This window comes from Erinaceus europaeus, chromosome 15 (genome assembly GCF_950295315.1).
Source record: "Erinaceus europaeus chromosome 15, mEriEur2.1, whole genome shotgun sequence".
NCBI classification, from domain to species: Eukaryota; Metazoa; Chordata; class Mammalia; order Eulipotyphla; family Erinaceidae; genus Erinaceus; species Erinaceus europaeus.
Genome location: NC_080176.1, coordinates 21704927 through 21721731, shown reverse-complemented (window position 1 = coordinate 21721731; position 16805 = coordinate 21704927). Strand labels below are relative to the sequence as shown.

The 16805-nt window shown below is 60.5% G+C and overlaps 1 protein-coding gene across 3 annotated transcripts in view; it reads left to right on the top strand.

The window, feature by feature from the left end:
- Positions 1-1712: 1712 nt before the first annotated feature.
- MAD1L1 (mitotic arrest deficient 1 like 1) overlaps positions 1713-16805 on the top strand; it is a 68839-nt gene continuing 53746 nt past the window's right edge. Inside the window, exons 1-9 of one of the 3 annotated variants that reach the window (XM_060173179.1) lie at positions 1713-1844; positions 2565-2703; positions 3036-3176; positions 4503-4682; positions 5246-5370; positions 5727-5808; positions 6305-6435; positions 6515-6629; positions 6896-6957. In XM_060173179.1, the coding sequence (XP_060029162.1) occupies positions 2572-2703; positions 3036-3176; positions 4503-4682; positions 5246-5370; positions 5727-5808; positions 6305-6435; positions 6515-6629; positions 6896-6957 (968 nt within the window). In that variant the 5' untranslated portion in view covers positions 1713-1844; positions 2565-2571. Of the gene's footprint in view, positions 1845-2465; positions 2704-3035; positions 3177-4502; positions 4683-5245; positions 5371-5726; positions 5809-6304; positions 6436-6514; positions 6630-6895; positions 6958-16805 lie in introns of those variants that run through there. The other 2 variants (XM_060173177.1, XM_060173178.1) reach the window with 2 other exon arrangements.

Genomic DNA, 16805 nt, shown 5'->3' with positions numbered 1-16805 from the left:
CTTTATAGGTCAGAGAGAAACTAGAAGATAGAGAGAGATAGAGACAGACACACCTGCAGACCTGCTTCACTCTTCCTGAGGGTGGGGACTGGTGGCTTGAATCTGAGTCCTTGTGCATGGGAACATGTGCTCAACCAAGTGCACCACCACCTGGCCCTGATTCTGGGTTGGGTTTTTTTTTCCCAAATATTTATTCCCTTTTGTTGCCCTTGTTTTATTTTTTTAATTTTTAATTTTATTTATTTATTTATTTATTGGATAAAGACAGGTAGAAATCGAGCGAGAATGGGGTGATAGAGAGGGAGAGAGACAGAGACACCTGCAGCCCTGCTTTACCACTTGTGAAGCTTTCCCCCTGCAGGTGGGGACCAGGGGATCGAACCTGGGTCCTTGCGCATTGTAATATGTGCGCTCAACCAGGTGCGCCACCACCTGGCCCCCTTCCCTTGTTTTATTGTTGTAGCTATTATTGATGTCTTTGTTGTTAGATAGGACAGAGAGAAATCGAGAGGAGGGGAAGACAGAGGGGGAGAGAAAGATAGACACCAGCAGACCTGCTTCACTGCTTGTGAGTGACTCCCCTGTAGGTGGGAAGCTGGGGGCTCGAACCGGGATCCTTACTGCAGTCCTTGTGCTTTGTGCCATGTGCGCTTAACCCGCTGCGCTACCAACCGACTCCGTTTTTTTTTTTTTTTTTTTTTGCCTCCAGGATTATTGTTGGGGCTTGATGCTGATACTGCTTCCTGCCTGCATTCCCCCCTACCCCTTAATTTTTATTAGGACAAAAAGAAATGGAGAGGAAAGGGAAATAAAGGAAGAGAAAGAAATGCAGCTGCAGACCTGCTGCTTGTGGAGTGTACCCCCCCCCCCCCCCCCGCAGGTGGGGAGCTAAGATTTGGGGCTGGGTGAGGGAAACAGCACAGTGGCTCTTTTTTATTTTATTTTATTTTAATCAGAGCACTGTTCAGCTCTGGTTTATGGTGGTGCGTGGGATTGAACCTGGGACTTCGGAGCCTCAGGCATGAGAGTCTGTTTGCATAAACATTATGCTATCTACCCTCCACCCAAGCACGGTGGTTCTGCAAATAGGTTTTCATGCCCCAGGCTCAGGGCCCAGGTTCAACCCCCAACACTATCAGCCAGAGCTGAGCAGGGCTCTGGTCTCTCTTATTCAGACAAGAAAGATCTTTTTAAGAGAAATAGGGCTGGGTGGAGGGTAGACAGCATCATGGTTCTGCAAAGAGACTCTCCTGCCTGAGGCTCCAAAGTCCCAGGTTCAGTCCCCAGCACTGCCAGCCAGGGATGAGCTGGGCTCTGGGGAAAATAACAACAATAACAGTTCCAGTGGTCCTGGAGGTGGCACAGTAGATAAAGCATTGGATTCTGAAGCATGAGGTCCCAAGTTCAATCCCCGGCAGCACATGTACCATAAATAAATAAAATAACAGTTCCAGCACCGCCAGCCAGGGCTGAGCTGGGCTCTGGGGAAATAACAATAACAACACCAGCTCAGCACCACCAGCCAGGGTTTTGCAGGGCTCTGGGGAAATAACAACAATAATAGTTCCAGCACTGTCTGCTAGGGCTGAGCTGGGCTCTGGGAAAGCAGAGGCAAGGAGCACCCTAGGGTGCAGCTTCTGAGCCGGCGGAGGTGTGTGGGCGTGCGCGCGCGTGTGTGTGGTGGTGGGGAGTTACTGGGGCGGGGCTCAAGGACCGGAAGAGTCGCCCCGCCCTGATCTCGCGAGAGCGCTCCGCACGTCCCGCGAGAGTGTACAGAAGAGGGAGATCCGAGTGGAGCGGCGCGGTTCCAGCGACTGGGGCTGAGGGGACAGACGGCGTGCGGGGTGAGGGGACAGACAGTTTGCGGGGGGAGGCCGCAGAGCCGCCGGGGGAGATGGGCAGGAGAGTCCAATGGGCACCACCTCCCAGACGGTGCTGGGGCTGATATGGGGGTCCTGGGGGGTGGTATGGGGGTGTTGGGGGCTGATATGGGTGCTGGGGCCAATGTGGGGTGCTGGGAGCTGATATGGGGGTGCTGGGACTGATATGGGGGTGCTAGGCTGATCAGGGGGGGCTGGGGCTGATATGGGTTCTGGGGACTGACATGGGGGTGCTGGGGGATGATATGGGGGTGCTGGGGGCTGATAAGGGGTTGCTGGGCTCATATGGGTGCTGGGGGCTGATATAGGGGTGCTAGGGGCTGATAAGGGGGTGCTGGGCTCATATGGGTGCTGGGGGCTGATATGGAGGGGCTGGGGGCTGATATGGTGGTGCTGGGGGCTGATATGGTGGAGCTAGGGCCGATGTTGGTGCTGGGTCTGATATGGGGGTGCTGGGGCCTGATATGGGTGCTGGGGCTGATATGGGTCCTGGGGGCTGATATGGGAGTGCTGGGGGTTGACGTGGGTGCTGGGGCTGATATGGGTGCTGGGGGCCCTGACTGCGCTCTCTGACCCTCTTTCTGCCCCTTTGTCTAGCAGAGCCATCGGCTGTGATCCAGTGGGTGCTGGGTTTGGAGTGCTGGGTGCTGTGCCGGGGGCCGGAGTGACCCTGTGTCCCCGCAGGCTGGCCATGGATGACCTGGGCGAGAGCACCACGGTGCTGTCCACCCTGCGCTCCCTCGACAGCTTCATCTCACGGCGCGGGGACGACGCCTCAGCACTGGACGGCTCCCTGCAGACGCAGTACCGGCACAACATGCGGGTGAGGCATCCCCCTCTGGGGCCAGGAGCATGGCCTCCCTCCAGGGGTCCTGGTGGGGGGTGAGAGGGCTGCCAGATGGCCCTGCCCTGAGCCCTGGCCCCGTCCTGCTCCGGATGGCAGTCCGTTCTCCTCCCTCCCAGCTGCCCCTTGGTGGAGTGGGGTCTAGCGGTCCTGCTCCCCCCACTCTCTGCAGCCTGCTGGCCACATCACATCTCTCAGGAAGCCAGTGACCCGGGAAGGCTAGCCCTGGGTCCCTGATTCCCGTGCTGGGGCCTGAGGGTCAGGGAGGGCCCCCAGCTCATAGTCCCCCCCCCCCCCCGCCCCAACGACAGCTGGAGGAGCGAGCAGAGCAGATCCGGTCCAAGTCGCACCTCATCCAGGTGGAGCGGGAGAAGCTGCAAATGGAGCTGAGCCACAAGCGGGCCCGCGTGGAGCTGGAGCGGGCGGCCAGCACCAGCGCCCGCAGCTACGAGGTGGGTGCCTGCTGCCAGGTGCTCCTCGCCGCAGGGCCTCCTCACGAGCAGGGCCTGTGCATGCGTGAGGAGCACATGCAGCTGGGGAAGGGACAGGCATGCCTCTGGGATGCCGTGGCTTTGCCCTCCCCTGGTGGTTGTGGCAGGAGGTGGGTGCTGTCACGGACTGTGCTGACGGTCTCCGTCTTCCCCCTCATGCTTGGCATTGGCTGGACGGACGGCGGGCAACTGTTGCAGGCTCACTGAAAGGCCTGCTTCTGAGCTCGACCCTGGGGAGAGGCCCGCCCTCCCTGCACCTGCGGTTTCTGTGCATGGCTCTGGGAATGGTCCCGCAGAGCACCTGCCTCCCGTGCCTGAAAGCCCAGGGTTTGCTGCCTGCACCACTGGGAGCACTGCCAGGGAGGGTAGGCACTGCTGTGGGGCATCCTCTGTCCCTGTCACCATGTCCCCCACAGAGATGGCATGGCAGGACGTGTCGTCTGGGAGGGTCTCGGCACCGGGGTGCTGGCGCCCTGTGTCCTTTCCCTGGATTTGACTGCTGCGCGCGCTCGCTCAGCTCTGAGGATGCAGTGTGTGGGGCAGGTGGGGCCTCAGCCCTCCTGCCCAAGCTCCCTGTTGGCTGCTGGGATCTGGGTTCAAGGCCTGGGCTCTGCCTGAGCCACGCCTAGTGGCACTGAGCAGGCCTGTGCAGCCCGTGTCCTGCGGCCTGACCTGTGGGCTCTGTCCCTGCTGAGTTGGCTCTGTTGCCCTGCCAGAGGCTGGCTGACTGCTCTCACCGACTCCCGGGGCTGACCGGAAGACCAATGTCTCTTCCAACACTCCTGCTCCAAGTTTTTATGTTTTAAAACCTTTTCTTAGTTATCAGGGAGAGAAGGAGAGAGGGAGGCCGACTAATGCACTGCTTGGCTTAGGCATAAGGTGGTGCCAGGATTGAACTCGTGGCCTCTGGCTCCTCCAGTTCATACCTGGTGCTTTGACAGCTGAGCTTCCTCTTTGGCCCTGGCCACCCTCCTCCTGGGAGGCCCCTGTCCTTCCAGGCTAAGAACTCGGTGGCTGTCGGGCTCATCCCCTCCTCCCAGCAGCTATGCCGCCTGGCTGTCTGGGGCTCCTGTCCCCGCACGGCATCTGCTCCTGCAGTTGGGGTGCTGGGAGCCTGTGCTCAGGGTGGGCCCCACACAGCCCTCCCTGCACAGGCGACAGTGCTTTGACCGCCGCTGCCCCCAAGGGTCCCGGCCAGCCTGAGGCCGAGGCTGCTGTGGCCCCCAGCTCTGCGTCTAGTCCTGCTTCAGAGCCCTCTGCCCCCCTCACCCTGCTCTACCCCCTCAGCGTGAGGTGGACCGCAACCAAGAGCTTCTGAGCCGCATCCGACAGCTGCAGGAGCGGGGCGTTGAGGCAGAGGAGAAGATGAAGGAGCAGCTGGAGCGAAACCGCCTGTGCCGCCAGAGCCTGGACGCTGCCAGCCAGCGGCTTCAGGAGAAGGAGGAGGGCCTGGCGGAGGCCGGCGAGGTGGGGGGATCTGGAGGAGGAGGGTGGGCAGGAGAAGGAGGATGAGCTCTGGGGTGGTCAGGAGAGGGTGGGTGGGCTCTGGGGCGGGCAGAAGGATGGGTGCTGGCTCTGGGGCGGGTAGGTGTGTACTTGTCTTGGGAGTCTTAGTCTAGGGTTCGAGTCTCAGCTGTTTTTCTTACAGCCTGGTCTGCGCTACCTGTAGGATATTATTCCACAGATTCAGAGTTGGGGGGTGGGGTGGGCGCTGAGCCTGCTGTCCTTCCAGGGCTCTTTCTGATTACTGCAGCCCCCTGTTTTCTGTGCTGAGGGGTACCTGGATGTGTGGCATAGCTTGTGAGGCTGGGGGCTCGGCATGGAGGCAGCGCCCAGCAGAGCGGGGCCTGGTGTGGGGACCTGCAGGGTGGTCGGAGCTGTCACCGGGGCACAGAGCCGGGGCCGTTGGGAGTGAGGTCTGGCACCTGATGCCCCGTCTGCAGAGCCTGTCCTCTCCTGAGCTCCCGTGCTCGGGAAGAGGAGACGGCTCTTCCCAGGGAGGTCCTCGTCACCCGCCTTTCTTGCTCCAGACCATCGGCCGGCTGAAGGGGCAGCTCTCGGAGCTGCAGTGGAGCGTGCTGGGCCAGGAGCGGCAGGTGCAGCGCCTAGAGTTGGAGAAGCAGGAGCTGCAGGAGCAGCTGGACCTGCAGCGCACGTGAGTGGGGGCTGGGGCTGCGTTGCAGGTATCTCCTGGCCGAGGAAGGGGAGACCCTGGTCTGAGCTGGCTGACCCTGCATGGGGAGGGGTACAGCGAGTGAACGGGCTGGTCTGTGGCAGTGGCGCTGCGGGCCCCTACCCTGCGCTGGGCCTTGCTCTCAGCTATCCTCTTCGTTCCCCTGGTTCCTGGGCCAGGCAGAGTGCTGGGGCTAGGGGAACCCGGTCTTTGGCAATCTGGACGTCCATCTGTCCTGGCAAGGGGGGGCCGGCAGAGGGGTTCTCATCCAGCCGGAGAGCACAAGGCCGTCGGCTGCTGCTACTCTGTGCCCGAGTGAAGTACTTTTTTGTCCACAGCAAATGGCAGGAGGCAAATCAGAAAGTCCAGGAGCTTCAGGCCAGCCATGACGAACGGGTGGACCAGGAGCTGAGGGTCAAGGTGCGCTACCCCTGCGGTCATTAGTGTCACGGACAGCAGGGCTCCTCTGTGAGCCGCAGCCTGTCTGGGGCCCGGGAGGCATGGGGTTCAGAGGGGCACCCTGGGAGCCTGTCCTGCTTACCCTCACTGGCAGACACCCACACCCCACTCTGTCTTTGCAGTGCCACTGGCTTCTGTTGCCACCCCCCTCCCTTTAGCCCTCCCCCTGCACTGTGCTCCCTGCCCAGGGTGGCCCCTTAGTGTGGAGCTGGGGGCTTGCTGGCTCCTTGCAGCCTGCCAGTGACTGTCACCAGTGGGCGCGCTGTCCCCGGGGACGGTGAGGCGAGCCTCAGCATGGGCTGGGGTGCCCCACTGACTCCCTCATTCGGGGGTCTCGTAGGACATGGCCCAAGGCTGGTGCAGCCCAGTAGGGCCTCCGGGGAGGGGCAGGAGGGGTTGTAGGCATCCCGAGGGCCGGGCTCTCCGGCAATGACTAGGTCACCCTCACCGCCCACAGGAGCTGGAGCAGAAGCTGTGCTTGCAGGAGCAGGACGCGGCTGTCGTGAGGAGCATGCGCACGGAGCTGCAGCGGCTGCCCCAGCTGGAGCGCGAGTTGCGACAGCTGCGTGAGGAGAATGCCTACCTGAGGTGAGGTGAGGTGGGGGCTGGGCACTGCAGGCTGTGGGGGTCCTCTGGCGCCCTGCCCTGACTCTGCTCCCGTCTGCAGGGAGGCGCGCGAGACCACGGGGCTGCTCCGGGAGGAGGTGGAGGGGCTGCAGCGGCGGCTGGGGCGTCAGGAGAAGCTGCAGCAGAGCCTGGTGGATCTGGAGCTGGAGAAGGAGGTGGGCCTGGGGCCGCTCAGAGACCCCGCAGTCTGGCAGCTGGCCGGGGCAGCGCACTCTCCCTTATTTGTGTGTGGCCGCGGCGCCGGGCGCTGGCTGCACGATCCTGGGTGAGCTGTGGGCCTCTCTGTTCTCCCAGCCTGTGGTGAGGACCAGGAGTTGGCCACCCTACAGCACCAGGGGCTGAGCCCAGCCCATCCTGAACTCAGGGCCAACACGGGCTTTGTGAGGCAGAGTGGCACTGACGGCTCTGCCTGTCCTTGCAGAGGCTGCTGGCCAGGCTGCAGAGCTGGGAGAGGCTGGACCAGAGCACAGGCCTGAGCATCAGGTAGGCAGGGTCTCTGGGGGGTGGTCACACCGGATAGTGGTCACGAGTGGGGAGGGCAGGGGATCTCGTGAAGAGCGTCGTCCCTGTTGGGCCTCTGTCGCGGCAGCTGGTATCTCTGGGGGCTTCCCTGCCCCTCGGCCTCAGTGGCTTGGGGTTTCCCGTCGTGCTCCTCTGGGTCCCATTGTGAGCTCTTGTCTCCCCTGGAGACCCGAAGCCTGTGGCGTCTGCCGCCAGTCCCGCTGCTCTGCGTCTGCAGCCAGGCTATTCCAAGCGGTCTCGGCCCCCAGTCACCGCCTCTGGAGCCTCCCGCCTCACCCACCCACCGCCCCCCCCCCCCAGCCCCACCTGCAGGACCCGCTGGGGGTGTGCGCTCGCTGGAGAGCTTTCCACCCGCGCCCAGTGTGGGAAAGCCTCTGACTGTGCCTGGGAAGATGAGAGGCCGGGCTTCTGGCCTAAGCGGTGCCTGGTGGGCACAGAGGTTGGATTTCAGTCAGGCCGAGGGCTCCCTCTGCGAGCCAGGCTGGACTGAGCAGGCTGTCCGGCAGCCCGGGACACACGAGTTCTGCCTGGGGTGGTGGTAGAGGGGCAGGTGGGCGACCCCCCCCCACCCAGAGACCCGCATCTGACTGACTGGCCCCAGGCTCTGTCCACCTGGACTCTGTGTTGTGGGCTCTCATGTTCAGCTCCCACACCTGTGAAGGGTAGGGGGGCCCTGCTAGAACTTTGCTTGCTGGTTTCTGTGTTGTGTCCCAGAGCCCTGCTGAGCTCTGGCTGGAGGTGGTGCTGAGGGCTGATCCTGGGGCCTTGTAGCCTCAGACAGGGGAGTCTGGTGAACCACCATGCTGTGTTCTCAACCAACTCTGTCATTATTACTATTATTATTATTATTACTACTACTGTTTCTACTGCTACTACTATTGTTATTACCCCAGAGCTTTGCTCAGCTCTGGCTGATGGTGGTGCTAGGGATTGAACTTGGGACAGGAGAGTCTTGTAGAACCCTTGTGCTGTTCCCTGCTCCCTCCAATGGAGCTGGGCCCTGTGCTTCTACTCCAGGACCATTTTTCTATCTGGACAGAGAGACAGAGACACAGAGGGAGGGAGGCCACAGCAGTGATAGCTCCCCTGGGCCACGGTGCCTCCCACTGCTATGGGGCTTAGCCTGCTGTGCCTGTCAAGTGGGTGCCCTGCCCACCAAGCTCTGGACTGTCTTCTCGTGGGAGCGTGTGTGGGGGCCTTGTTCAGGCCCCTACCCTGGAGAGTGGCAGCTGGCTCTCCCCAGGAGGCTGTAGCTGGGAGACTACAGGGTCTGGCTCACCGCCCTGAGGGTCTGCCCTTAGTCTTACGACTAAGGCTCCGTCAGAACTGGCCACATGGCTGCTCACTCTTGCCTGACCAGCCTGGTTCTCCCCCGCCACTCTCTGTGGGTGTCTAAGGATACGGCCACTAGGTGGCACTGTGTTCTCAGTCATCCTGCGCCCTGCGACCTTGGGAAGAGTGGCTCCCTGTGCGGCCACTCCCTGGGGCTCCTTGCCCGTCCTGTCTTGGTCCTGGGTCAACCAGGTGAGGGCTGGATTATGTTCTTCTATGCCCGGTGCTGAGCTAGCCACTGCCGCCTGCCCCTCCGTCTGGCCCTGTAGCCCAAGCACCTCCGACCCACTGGCTCCTTGGGCGGTGGCTGTGGAGGGTCTGCCGGCCAGCCGAGGGCAGGCGAGAGATGTGGCCTCAGCACTGGAGACAGCTTCAGAGGGCCACATAGCTTGGCAGGGTGCTTTCTCTTCCAGACCTGGGTCCCTGGGAGCCTGAGGCTGCGGGGTGTTTGGTCCATTGCCTGGCGGTCAGCTAGTGCAGATGGGCAGGGGAGCCCTGGGACTGAGCCTCTGCCCACTGGGCCATTCCCCTGGGTGCTTGGGGCAGACACATAGGGGCTCCCTGAGTTACAGGGAGGGCACAGACTCAGACCCATACCAGGACTCACACCTGTGGGTGGGGACTGAAAGCCAGGGCTAGGTGTAGCCGGGGGCTCTGTCAGGACAGTGCCAATCAGGGCAGGGCCAGCACTGAAGGGCTGTGCCCACAGCCAGGGGACTCTCCGCCGGAACAGACTGCCCTCCCCAAGCTCCCGGGGCCCCACCGGAGCTAGGGGCGAGAGGAGAGGCGCGGGGCAGCTCTCAAGGAGGCAGGAAAGCACCTGGGGGAGACGCAGCCTCTGGGTAGGGAGGCCCAGAGCCGCTGGAAATGCCACGAGTGTCACAGGTACACAGGCTACGAGAACGGTGCCGGGCAGAAATAGATTTGGCTTCTCTCTTGGCGACCGGCAGCGCCTGGAATGTGAGCTGCTGGTGGTGAAATCAGAGGTGCTGGCGGTGCTGCCGAGAGACGCGGAAGGCGGCTGCTGGTACTGAAGGGGGCAGGGACCTCGCCTACAGACCCGGCAGGTGCCACATTGAGACGCCAGTTCATGAAGCTGACCCCACACCCGGCACATCTCTGCCCGTGTCCAACCGGCTCTCTGGGGAGGACTAGACACGCTGACCCCAGAATGTCTGTGCAGGGGCAAGGACGCAGCGGAGCTAGACTGTCGGGGCCACGTCAAGGAGCCATGGCTCAGTCAGCAGAGGGCACAGGGAGCCTGCTGTGCATCGTAACATAGGGCAACCCAGCTGGAGGTTTTTTTTTTTTTTTTTTTAATTTCCCTTTTGTTGCCCTCGTTTTATTTTGTTGATGTTGTCGTTGTTGGATAGGACAGAGAAATGGAGAGAGGAGGAAAGAATGATAGACATCTGCAGACCTGCTTCACCCCCTGTGAAGAGACCCCCTGTAGGTGGGGAGCTGAGATCCTTATACTGGTCCTTGGCGCTTCGCACCATGTGCGCTTAACCCTCCTGGAGGAGTTTTTAAGACTGAGAGACTGGGTGTCTGAACAGACAGCACCTCACCCTGTGCACGAGCTGTTTTTGTCATCTCTGGGGCTTCATGTCTCTGGGCTGACCGTCACAGGTAGAGAGAAAGGGAGGGACTCCCCCGGTGGGACACCTGGGTGTCACTCGTGGCCTGGCAGGCACACTGTCCAGGTGAGCGATCTCGCTGCCCTGCGCATGAGCCTGGTGGAGCGTGGACGCCATCGCAGGGTGAAGCTGTCCAGCCTTGTGTGGGGCAGTGCTCAGGACACAAAAACAAAGCGACCAGAGGAGACAGAACAGAGAAGTCTGACTTCACCAGAGTTGAAAACCAACTGAGAGAGAATATGGAGACACAAAGCCGTTGAGTAGAAGACGCTCATAACACAGAGCAGCCTGGGGCCCCGCGTCAGGATCCATGTCCTTCCTACCAGACCTCTGTGTTTGTAATGGGAGAGAGCGCAAGCATGAGCAGACACATGACCGTGAGCCCAGAGCCCTGCTGAGCTCTGCCTGATGGCACTTGGGGATGGAACCTGGGGCCGCAGACCTCAGACAGGAGAGACTTGTGGAGCCCCTGTGCTGTGTCCCAGCCCCCAGCACTTGTCGGTTTTGAATGTGCAGCCTCTGGTGCATCAGGCATGAAAGCCTGGTGCTGCCTGCACAGCCCTTTGCATTCAGAACAGACGGAACTACGTCACTAAGGTGACCAGAGTGACAGCGAAGGATGAAGGAGTCAGAACTGGCCACCTTGTAAAAGAAGATACAGAGATGGACGGCACACACCACACCCCGGGAGTGGGCGTGGAGGGCGAGTGGAGGCCTGGCAGTGCTGGGGGCAGAGCCTGATGTCACTGATGTGAAGCATCTGAGTGTCGCCCTCTGTGGGGCCAGCAGAGTGGGGGGGGCAGACTGTGGTGACAGCTGGGACAACGGGTACTGGGATTGTCTGGGGCTGTCACTGTTTCGGCCACAAGAGTCTGTTCCTTTGGGCCCACCCTTGGGCTGCCTGGGGGTTATTGTCACACATCTGGGTTGTCCCTTCCTGGGCTTATCCTAAGTGGGCAGGCAGCCTGGATCCCTGGCAGTCCTGGATCTTGGGGACCTGGCTCCGTGGATCCAGAGAGGTCCCGTGGGTGGCACGTGTGCCTGGGGCTGGGGGGGCCATCACAGTCCCTGCTGGTCTGCTCCCAGGAGCAGTGCTGTGTTGTGGAAGCAGGTCAGGGTCCCCACACCCATAGTAGGGGGCTGCTTTCTCTGTGCAGTACATGCTGGCTCTGAGTTCTTGGGGTGCACTTGCATGTTGGAAGATATACCATACCCCCCAGCACAGGTCCTATGGGCTGGGTCATAGCAGTGTGGGGGGTGGTTCCTCGTAGTTGGCTCTCAGGAAGTCTAGTGGTTCTAGTCCAGTCTCCAGGTTCCTGCAGGCAGTGGGCCTCTGGGGGTGGGGCTAGGGGTCACTGTCCAGCTGCATGGGGGCTGCCAGCTGCACCCCAGAAACTGCTGAGGCTGTTGCTGGAATGGCAGTTGGGGACCTACAAGTGCTGACATGGACATTTCCCACTCACAGGATGGGCTGGCCAGGCGACAGCTGCGCTCTTCCCCCCCCCCCCCCCCATGAGCCAGTTAGGAGGTGGCGAGGGGTGGGCGCTGCTTCCTCATGCTACATCGACCTGGACGCCTTGACGGCCCGCCTGCCTGTGCCTCCTAATTACCTGGAGCGGCTGATCAATACTGCAGGCGCTGCTGGCAGGGCAGTTGTCACTCTGCCTCTGCTTAACTGGCCTCCATGGGGGGGGGGGCTGCGGTGTGTCATCTTCTGGGGACTCGGTGCCTGTGCTCCTGGCCTGGATTCCTTCTCTCTGTAGAAAGGGTGTGCAGTTTTCTTGGAGAGTAGACATTGTTTTTCTGTTCAGATTTTTCTTTTTAGATTTTGAAGAATCTTTGTTTATCAGAGAGAGACAGCTAGAAATGGAGAGGAAAGGGGGTGGTAGAGAGGGAGAGAGACACCTCCAGCATTGCTTTACCACTTGCAAAGCTTTCCCCCTGCAGGTGAGGACAGGGGGCTCGAACCCTGGTCCTTGCATCTTATAACATGCACTCAGCCAGGTGTGCCACCACCCTGCCCGCCTGGTGTCCTTCTCTTCCTTGCTTCATTCATCCCGAGCTGCCCCTGTGGGGACTGGGGCTGCCTCTGCCCTGAGCATCTGGGACGGGCTGGGCCCCAGGGCTCTGTGTGTCCCCTATCCCCAGGTCCCTTAGCCCCTCCAGTCCCTGCACCCCCAGGCCCGAGGCTGCAGGCAGAGGCATGAGGTGGCTCTGGGAGGCAGACTGGGTGTCTCAGAGCAGGAGAGGCATCGGGGAGGTGGGCAGGGCAGCTGGACTGAGGGTGGTAGTGTAGGAGCCGTAACCCTTTGGGGAGAGTCTCCTGTGCAGGTGTAGGAAGTAGCTCCCCTCTTCCCTCCCTGCTACCCAGCCTGTGGGTGCTGGGGATCCAGGCCCCAACCCTGGTGAGGGGCTGGCACCCGGGGCCGGCTCACGGAGTGGCTGCTTGGCAGCCTGGGTCCTGGATGTGGCTGGCTGTGTCCTGTTGGTGTTCCCTCCCCCAGGTCTGCTGTGGAGGCAGGATGCTGGGGGACTTCTCTTGGGGGCACCTTGGCCCGCAGGTCTCTGGGTGGGTCCCTGGGGAGCAGTTCTTAGCATCTGGGCCTGGGTCCTGCCAGCTGACCTCTGTGGGCCTGGCCCAGTTCAAGGGCTTCACAGAGCGTCCTCACATCACCTTCAGTGATGCCCAGAGCTAATGGAAGAGCATGTTTCCCTGCCCCCGGGGTGTGCAGCGGCCCCCATCCTGGTGTGGTGCGGCCTGTGTGCAGCTGGGCGGGGCCTGCCTTCACCTCCCAACCTCTGGGCCTACAGCCTTGTAAGCTGATGGACATTGCAGGGTGGTCTGAGCAGCGGGGCAGGTGTCTTCATGAGATGATCAATAGGACTCAGAGATTGGAGGGATTAAAACTGTCTTTTTATTAACTGGAGTGTTCTTGTAACAGTAAATTTTAAAAATGGCTTCCAGAAATAGCCGAGTATCCATCCTTTTGGTGGAAAGTTATTTTGTGTTCTGAGCACTGAGGCAGTTGGACCAGAGCCTAGGCCTCAGCCCTAGCAGGTCCTGCCCCCCCCCCCCGCCCCCCCCGCCCCGGCCTCTGCCTATAGGTATGGGGATTGAACCCGGGGCCTTGTGTCTGTGTGTGTGATGCCAGCTCTGAGCCCTGTCCTTGGATTGACTTGTTCAGGTTTCACTCTACAACAGACGGAGGGAGAGGGTGTCCTGCCAGACTACCGACTCCACGTCCATAGAGCTGCTATGAGAAGACACTCCCCTGGCACCGTGCATGCTGTGGGTTGGGTGTGGGGTGTCTGCAGGGAGTGGCGAGGGCTGCTGAGGGCTGGCAGGCCTGTCTACAAGGAGAGCCAGCTGGCATTGGGGTGTTGAGGGTAGGGCTGAGCGTCAGAGACTGTCCACTTTGTACTTCCTGGTGTCGGGTCTGGCTTGAGCAGTACTGTGTGGGGTCTAAGGGGAAGGGACTTGGCAGGTGGGGCCTGGGCCAGGTTGCTGTTGCTGGGCAGGAGGTGGGGCCAAGAGCTGGGCACAGGGCTGGGGGTCCGGTCAATGCAGGGGACCATGAGCTGGGGACAGGGCCAGGGGTCTGGCCCAGGCTGGGGGCTGTGAGCTAGGGACAGGGCTGGGGGTCCAGCCCAGGCAGGGGCCTGTGATCTGGGGACAGGTGGTCTGGGAATCTGGCTCCTTTCCCTGCAGGGTCTGGCTTCCGCGCAGTGGCACTGCCCTGTCCCCCACCTGGCATCTGTGTGTGCAGCTGGCTTGTGCGTTGTGAGCAGCCTGGCCCTGCTTACTCTGCGCTGCCCAGCATTTAGCCTGAGCTCAGCATGCAGCGCAGCCTTGTTCTGCCAGCTCTTGGAGCCCCGGTGGCGCCCGCAGTGCCCGGAAGCCTCTGCTCGCAGCTGTACCACCTGGGGCAGGTCCTCATGTCCTCGGGCAGAGGCCGCCGCCAAGAGGGAGCAGGGAGCTTTATGCTGTGTGTGGAGACTGGGCCCCCAGGGAGAGAGGGCGCCCCACCCCGGGCCTGGGGCTACTGAAAGCCGGGTTCGCAAGGACAGAGTGCTGTGAGGCCAGTTCCAGCTGGGGGCTCCCGCCTGCCCATGCCCAGCTGCAGAGGTGCCCTCAGACCAGACCCCCTGCTGAGCGGACACTGGGAGGCAAGGCGGGTGAGTTCAGAGGGCATGTGCGGGCATGGCACGGGGCTCTGTGCTGCTGCCCGTCCCTATGTGGGTGTGGGCCTAGGCGGAGGGCTCCTTCGAGTAGAGTGGGTGCTCACTGGCGTCCACATGGTCCCACTGGCTCCCTCAGGCCCTGTCCCAGCAGAGCGGCTCTTGTTTCCGTCACAAACACACCCCGTCTGGAGCCCTTCCATTTACTGACAGCCCTGCCAAATTAATTTTATTTAATTATCTCCCAGGGCTAAGCTTGAATACATTTTGTGTTAAATTCACAGTTTTCCCTTTTTCTAAACGAAATGGACTTAATATCCTTGTTAAAATCTGATTAAAACTAAAATTGAGTTTTTTGAAGTCTGATTATTCCATGAAATGGAATTTTTAAACCTAATTACGGCTGGATTTGCATACACTCTTCAGCACCATTGAAAAGGAAGCTGAGGTAAATTTATTAATGACATCCCTTCCTGTCGTTTCCCGGAGCGTGATGTGCCTCTAGGAGTGAGGGAGGTGTGGAGAGCACCCCCCCCCCTGCCGCCCCGCCATGGGGGGCACCTCCCAGGGCCTGGCCTGTGCTCTGCACGGCCTGCTACCACCAGGGGCATGGGAGACAGAGGGAGGCCCCTGCCCAGGTCATAGTCAGTGCTGGTGGACACCAGGACACCCCCCCAACCCCCCCCAGCCCCCGCACCATGTGTGGCTGTGGGCACCTAGTCACGAGACCTGAGAAGCCAGGAATGTGGGCTGTATGGGGTTCCCGGGACAAGAGAGCTTCGTGTATCCGAGGCCTGGGCTAGAGCCCTGCGCAGCAGGAGAGGCTCCCTGGTGCTTGCCTGTCTGTCTGTCTGTCTGTCTGAATGCGGGCTTTGACCACTACGCATGAGGCCCCAGCACTGAGGCTCAAGGGCACACTTGCTTCGCCCGGGATGCTGGGACCTAAGACCCTCCTCTGTCCTCTGTACCGTCGCATTGTCACTGAATAACAGGCCGCGGTGGGTCTGCACGCCGAGCCTCCCGTGCTCACACGCCTGTGACTGACTCTCAGCACCCTCCCCAGGGGTGTCTGGGACTGCCCTGGGCACCATCGGGGCTGCTGGGGACCCAGGAGTGGAGGGCTCGGGCCCATGTCTTTCCTCACCGCCCTGAGCAGAGGCTTCCAGTCGCCTTGTTAACTGGGGTGCTGCTGTCCTTTGTGTGGCGGGAGCCTGAGAGCCCCTCTGAGCCCGGGCTCCGCCTTTGCTGAGTGTCTTTTCCATGGCTGTCAGAATGTTCCCCAGACTCTACGAGGATGTTTGTTTATTCCTCTGCCTGTTGCTGGAGGTCACCAACCCCACCGCCTGGGCCCCAGGAGCTGCCGTGGCAGCTCGTGGGCGGATGTGTGTTTTCACTCATCTAGGATGAAGAGCTGGAGGGAGCTGCAGGGCCCCGGGACCACTCTTGCAGTGCCCAGCCTGCAGGGATGAGCATGACAGGCTAGTGTCATGTGAGCTGAGGCCGGGGTAAGGTTCATGGCAGGGTGTGTGTGTGTGAGAGAGAGACAGAGAGAGAGACAGAGAGAGAGAGAGAGACAGAGAGAGGGTGGGCAAGAACTCAAACACTGCTCCACTGTTGGTGGTGTGTTGTTGGTGTTAGCCTTTTTGCTTTATTGTTTAACTCGGTTTAATTTATTATTATTTTTGTTGCTGGCTTTGAAAGTGACTGGGATCCATGTGGATTTAGTCGGTTAGGAAGGATTGTCAGTTTCCCCAATCAATGGGTACTCACGAGATGCACCACGGGAAGGTCGATCCAATGCATCCCAATATGGTTCCGTAGCCCCCATGTCCACTTGGTCGATTCCAAATTATATTCCTCCATGAGGATAATTTCTGGAACCATCCATTCCACCCCGGTTCCATGGTTGCCAGTTCTTAGCAACATCGCCCCGCCAGATATTCTTCGGGATGTGGCATCATCTAAGTTCATTTCCCACGTCTACGCTCGACCGGACCTGCCAATATACGCGGGTATCTTTGCCCACCCTGTCCAACGCTTGACGTCTCGTCACTCAATCTGGTCCCCTACGCCTACACTGAACTTCTCTGTTCCAGTCTCTTGGAAACAGAGTTGGCAGTCAGCTGAGGTCAAGAACAAACACCTCATCACAGACCCCTGCAAGCGTCAACCCGGCTTTGGCCTAGCACGTTATGATTGGGCCCTCCTCAATGGCTATCGAACAGGCCATGGCCCGTGTGCCGCTATGTTCCATCGCTGGGGAGCCAGAGACGACCCGAACTGCCCCTGCGGCTCCAGACAGACTATGACCCACATAGTCAACGACTGCCACCTCTCCAGATTCAAAGGAGGTCTCGAAACTTGACATCAGGCTCAACCTGACGCTGTTGACTGGCTACGGAAGAAGGGCAAACGCTAGAAGAAGAATTTATTGTTATTGCCGCCAGGGTTATCAGCGAGGCTCGGTGCCTGCACGGTGGATCCTCTGCTCCCTGCAGCCTTTTTTCCATCGTCTTTTTCCATTTGATAGGAGAGACAGAAATTGAGAGGGGTGGGGAAGATAGGATGAGGGACACCTGCAGACCTGCTTAATCACCCGTAGGCTTCCTCCCTGCAGGTGGGGAGCAGGGCCTTGAACCCAGGCCTGGTGACGGTGATGTG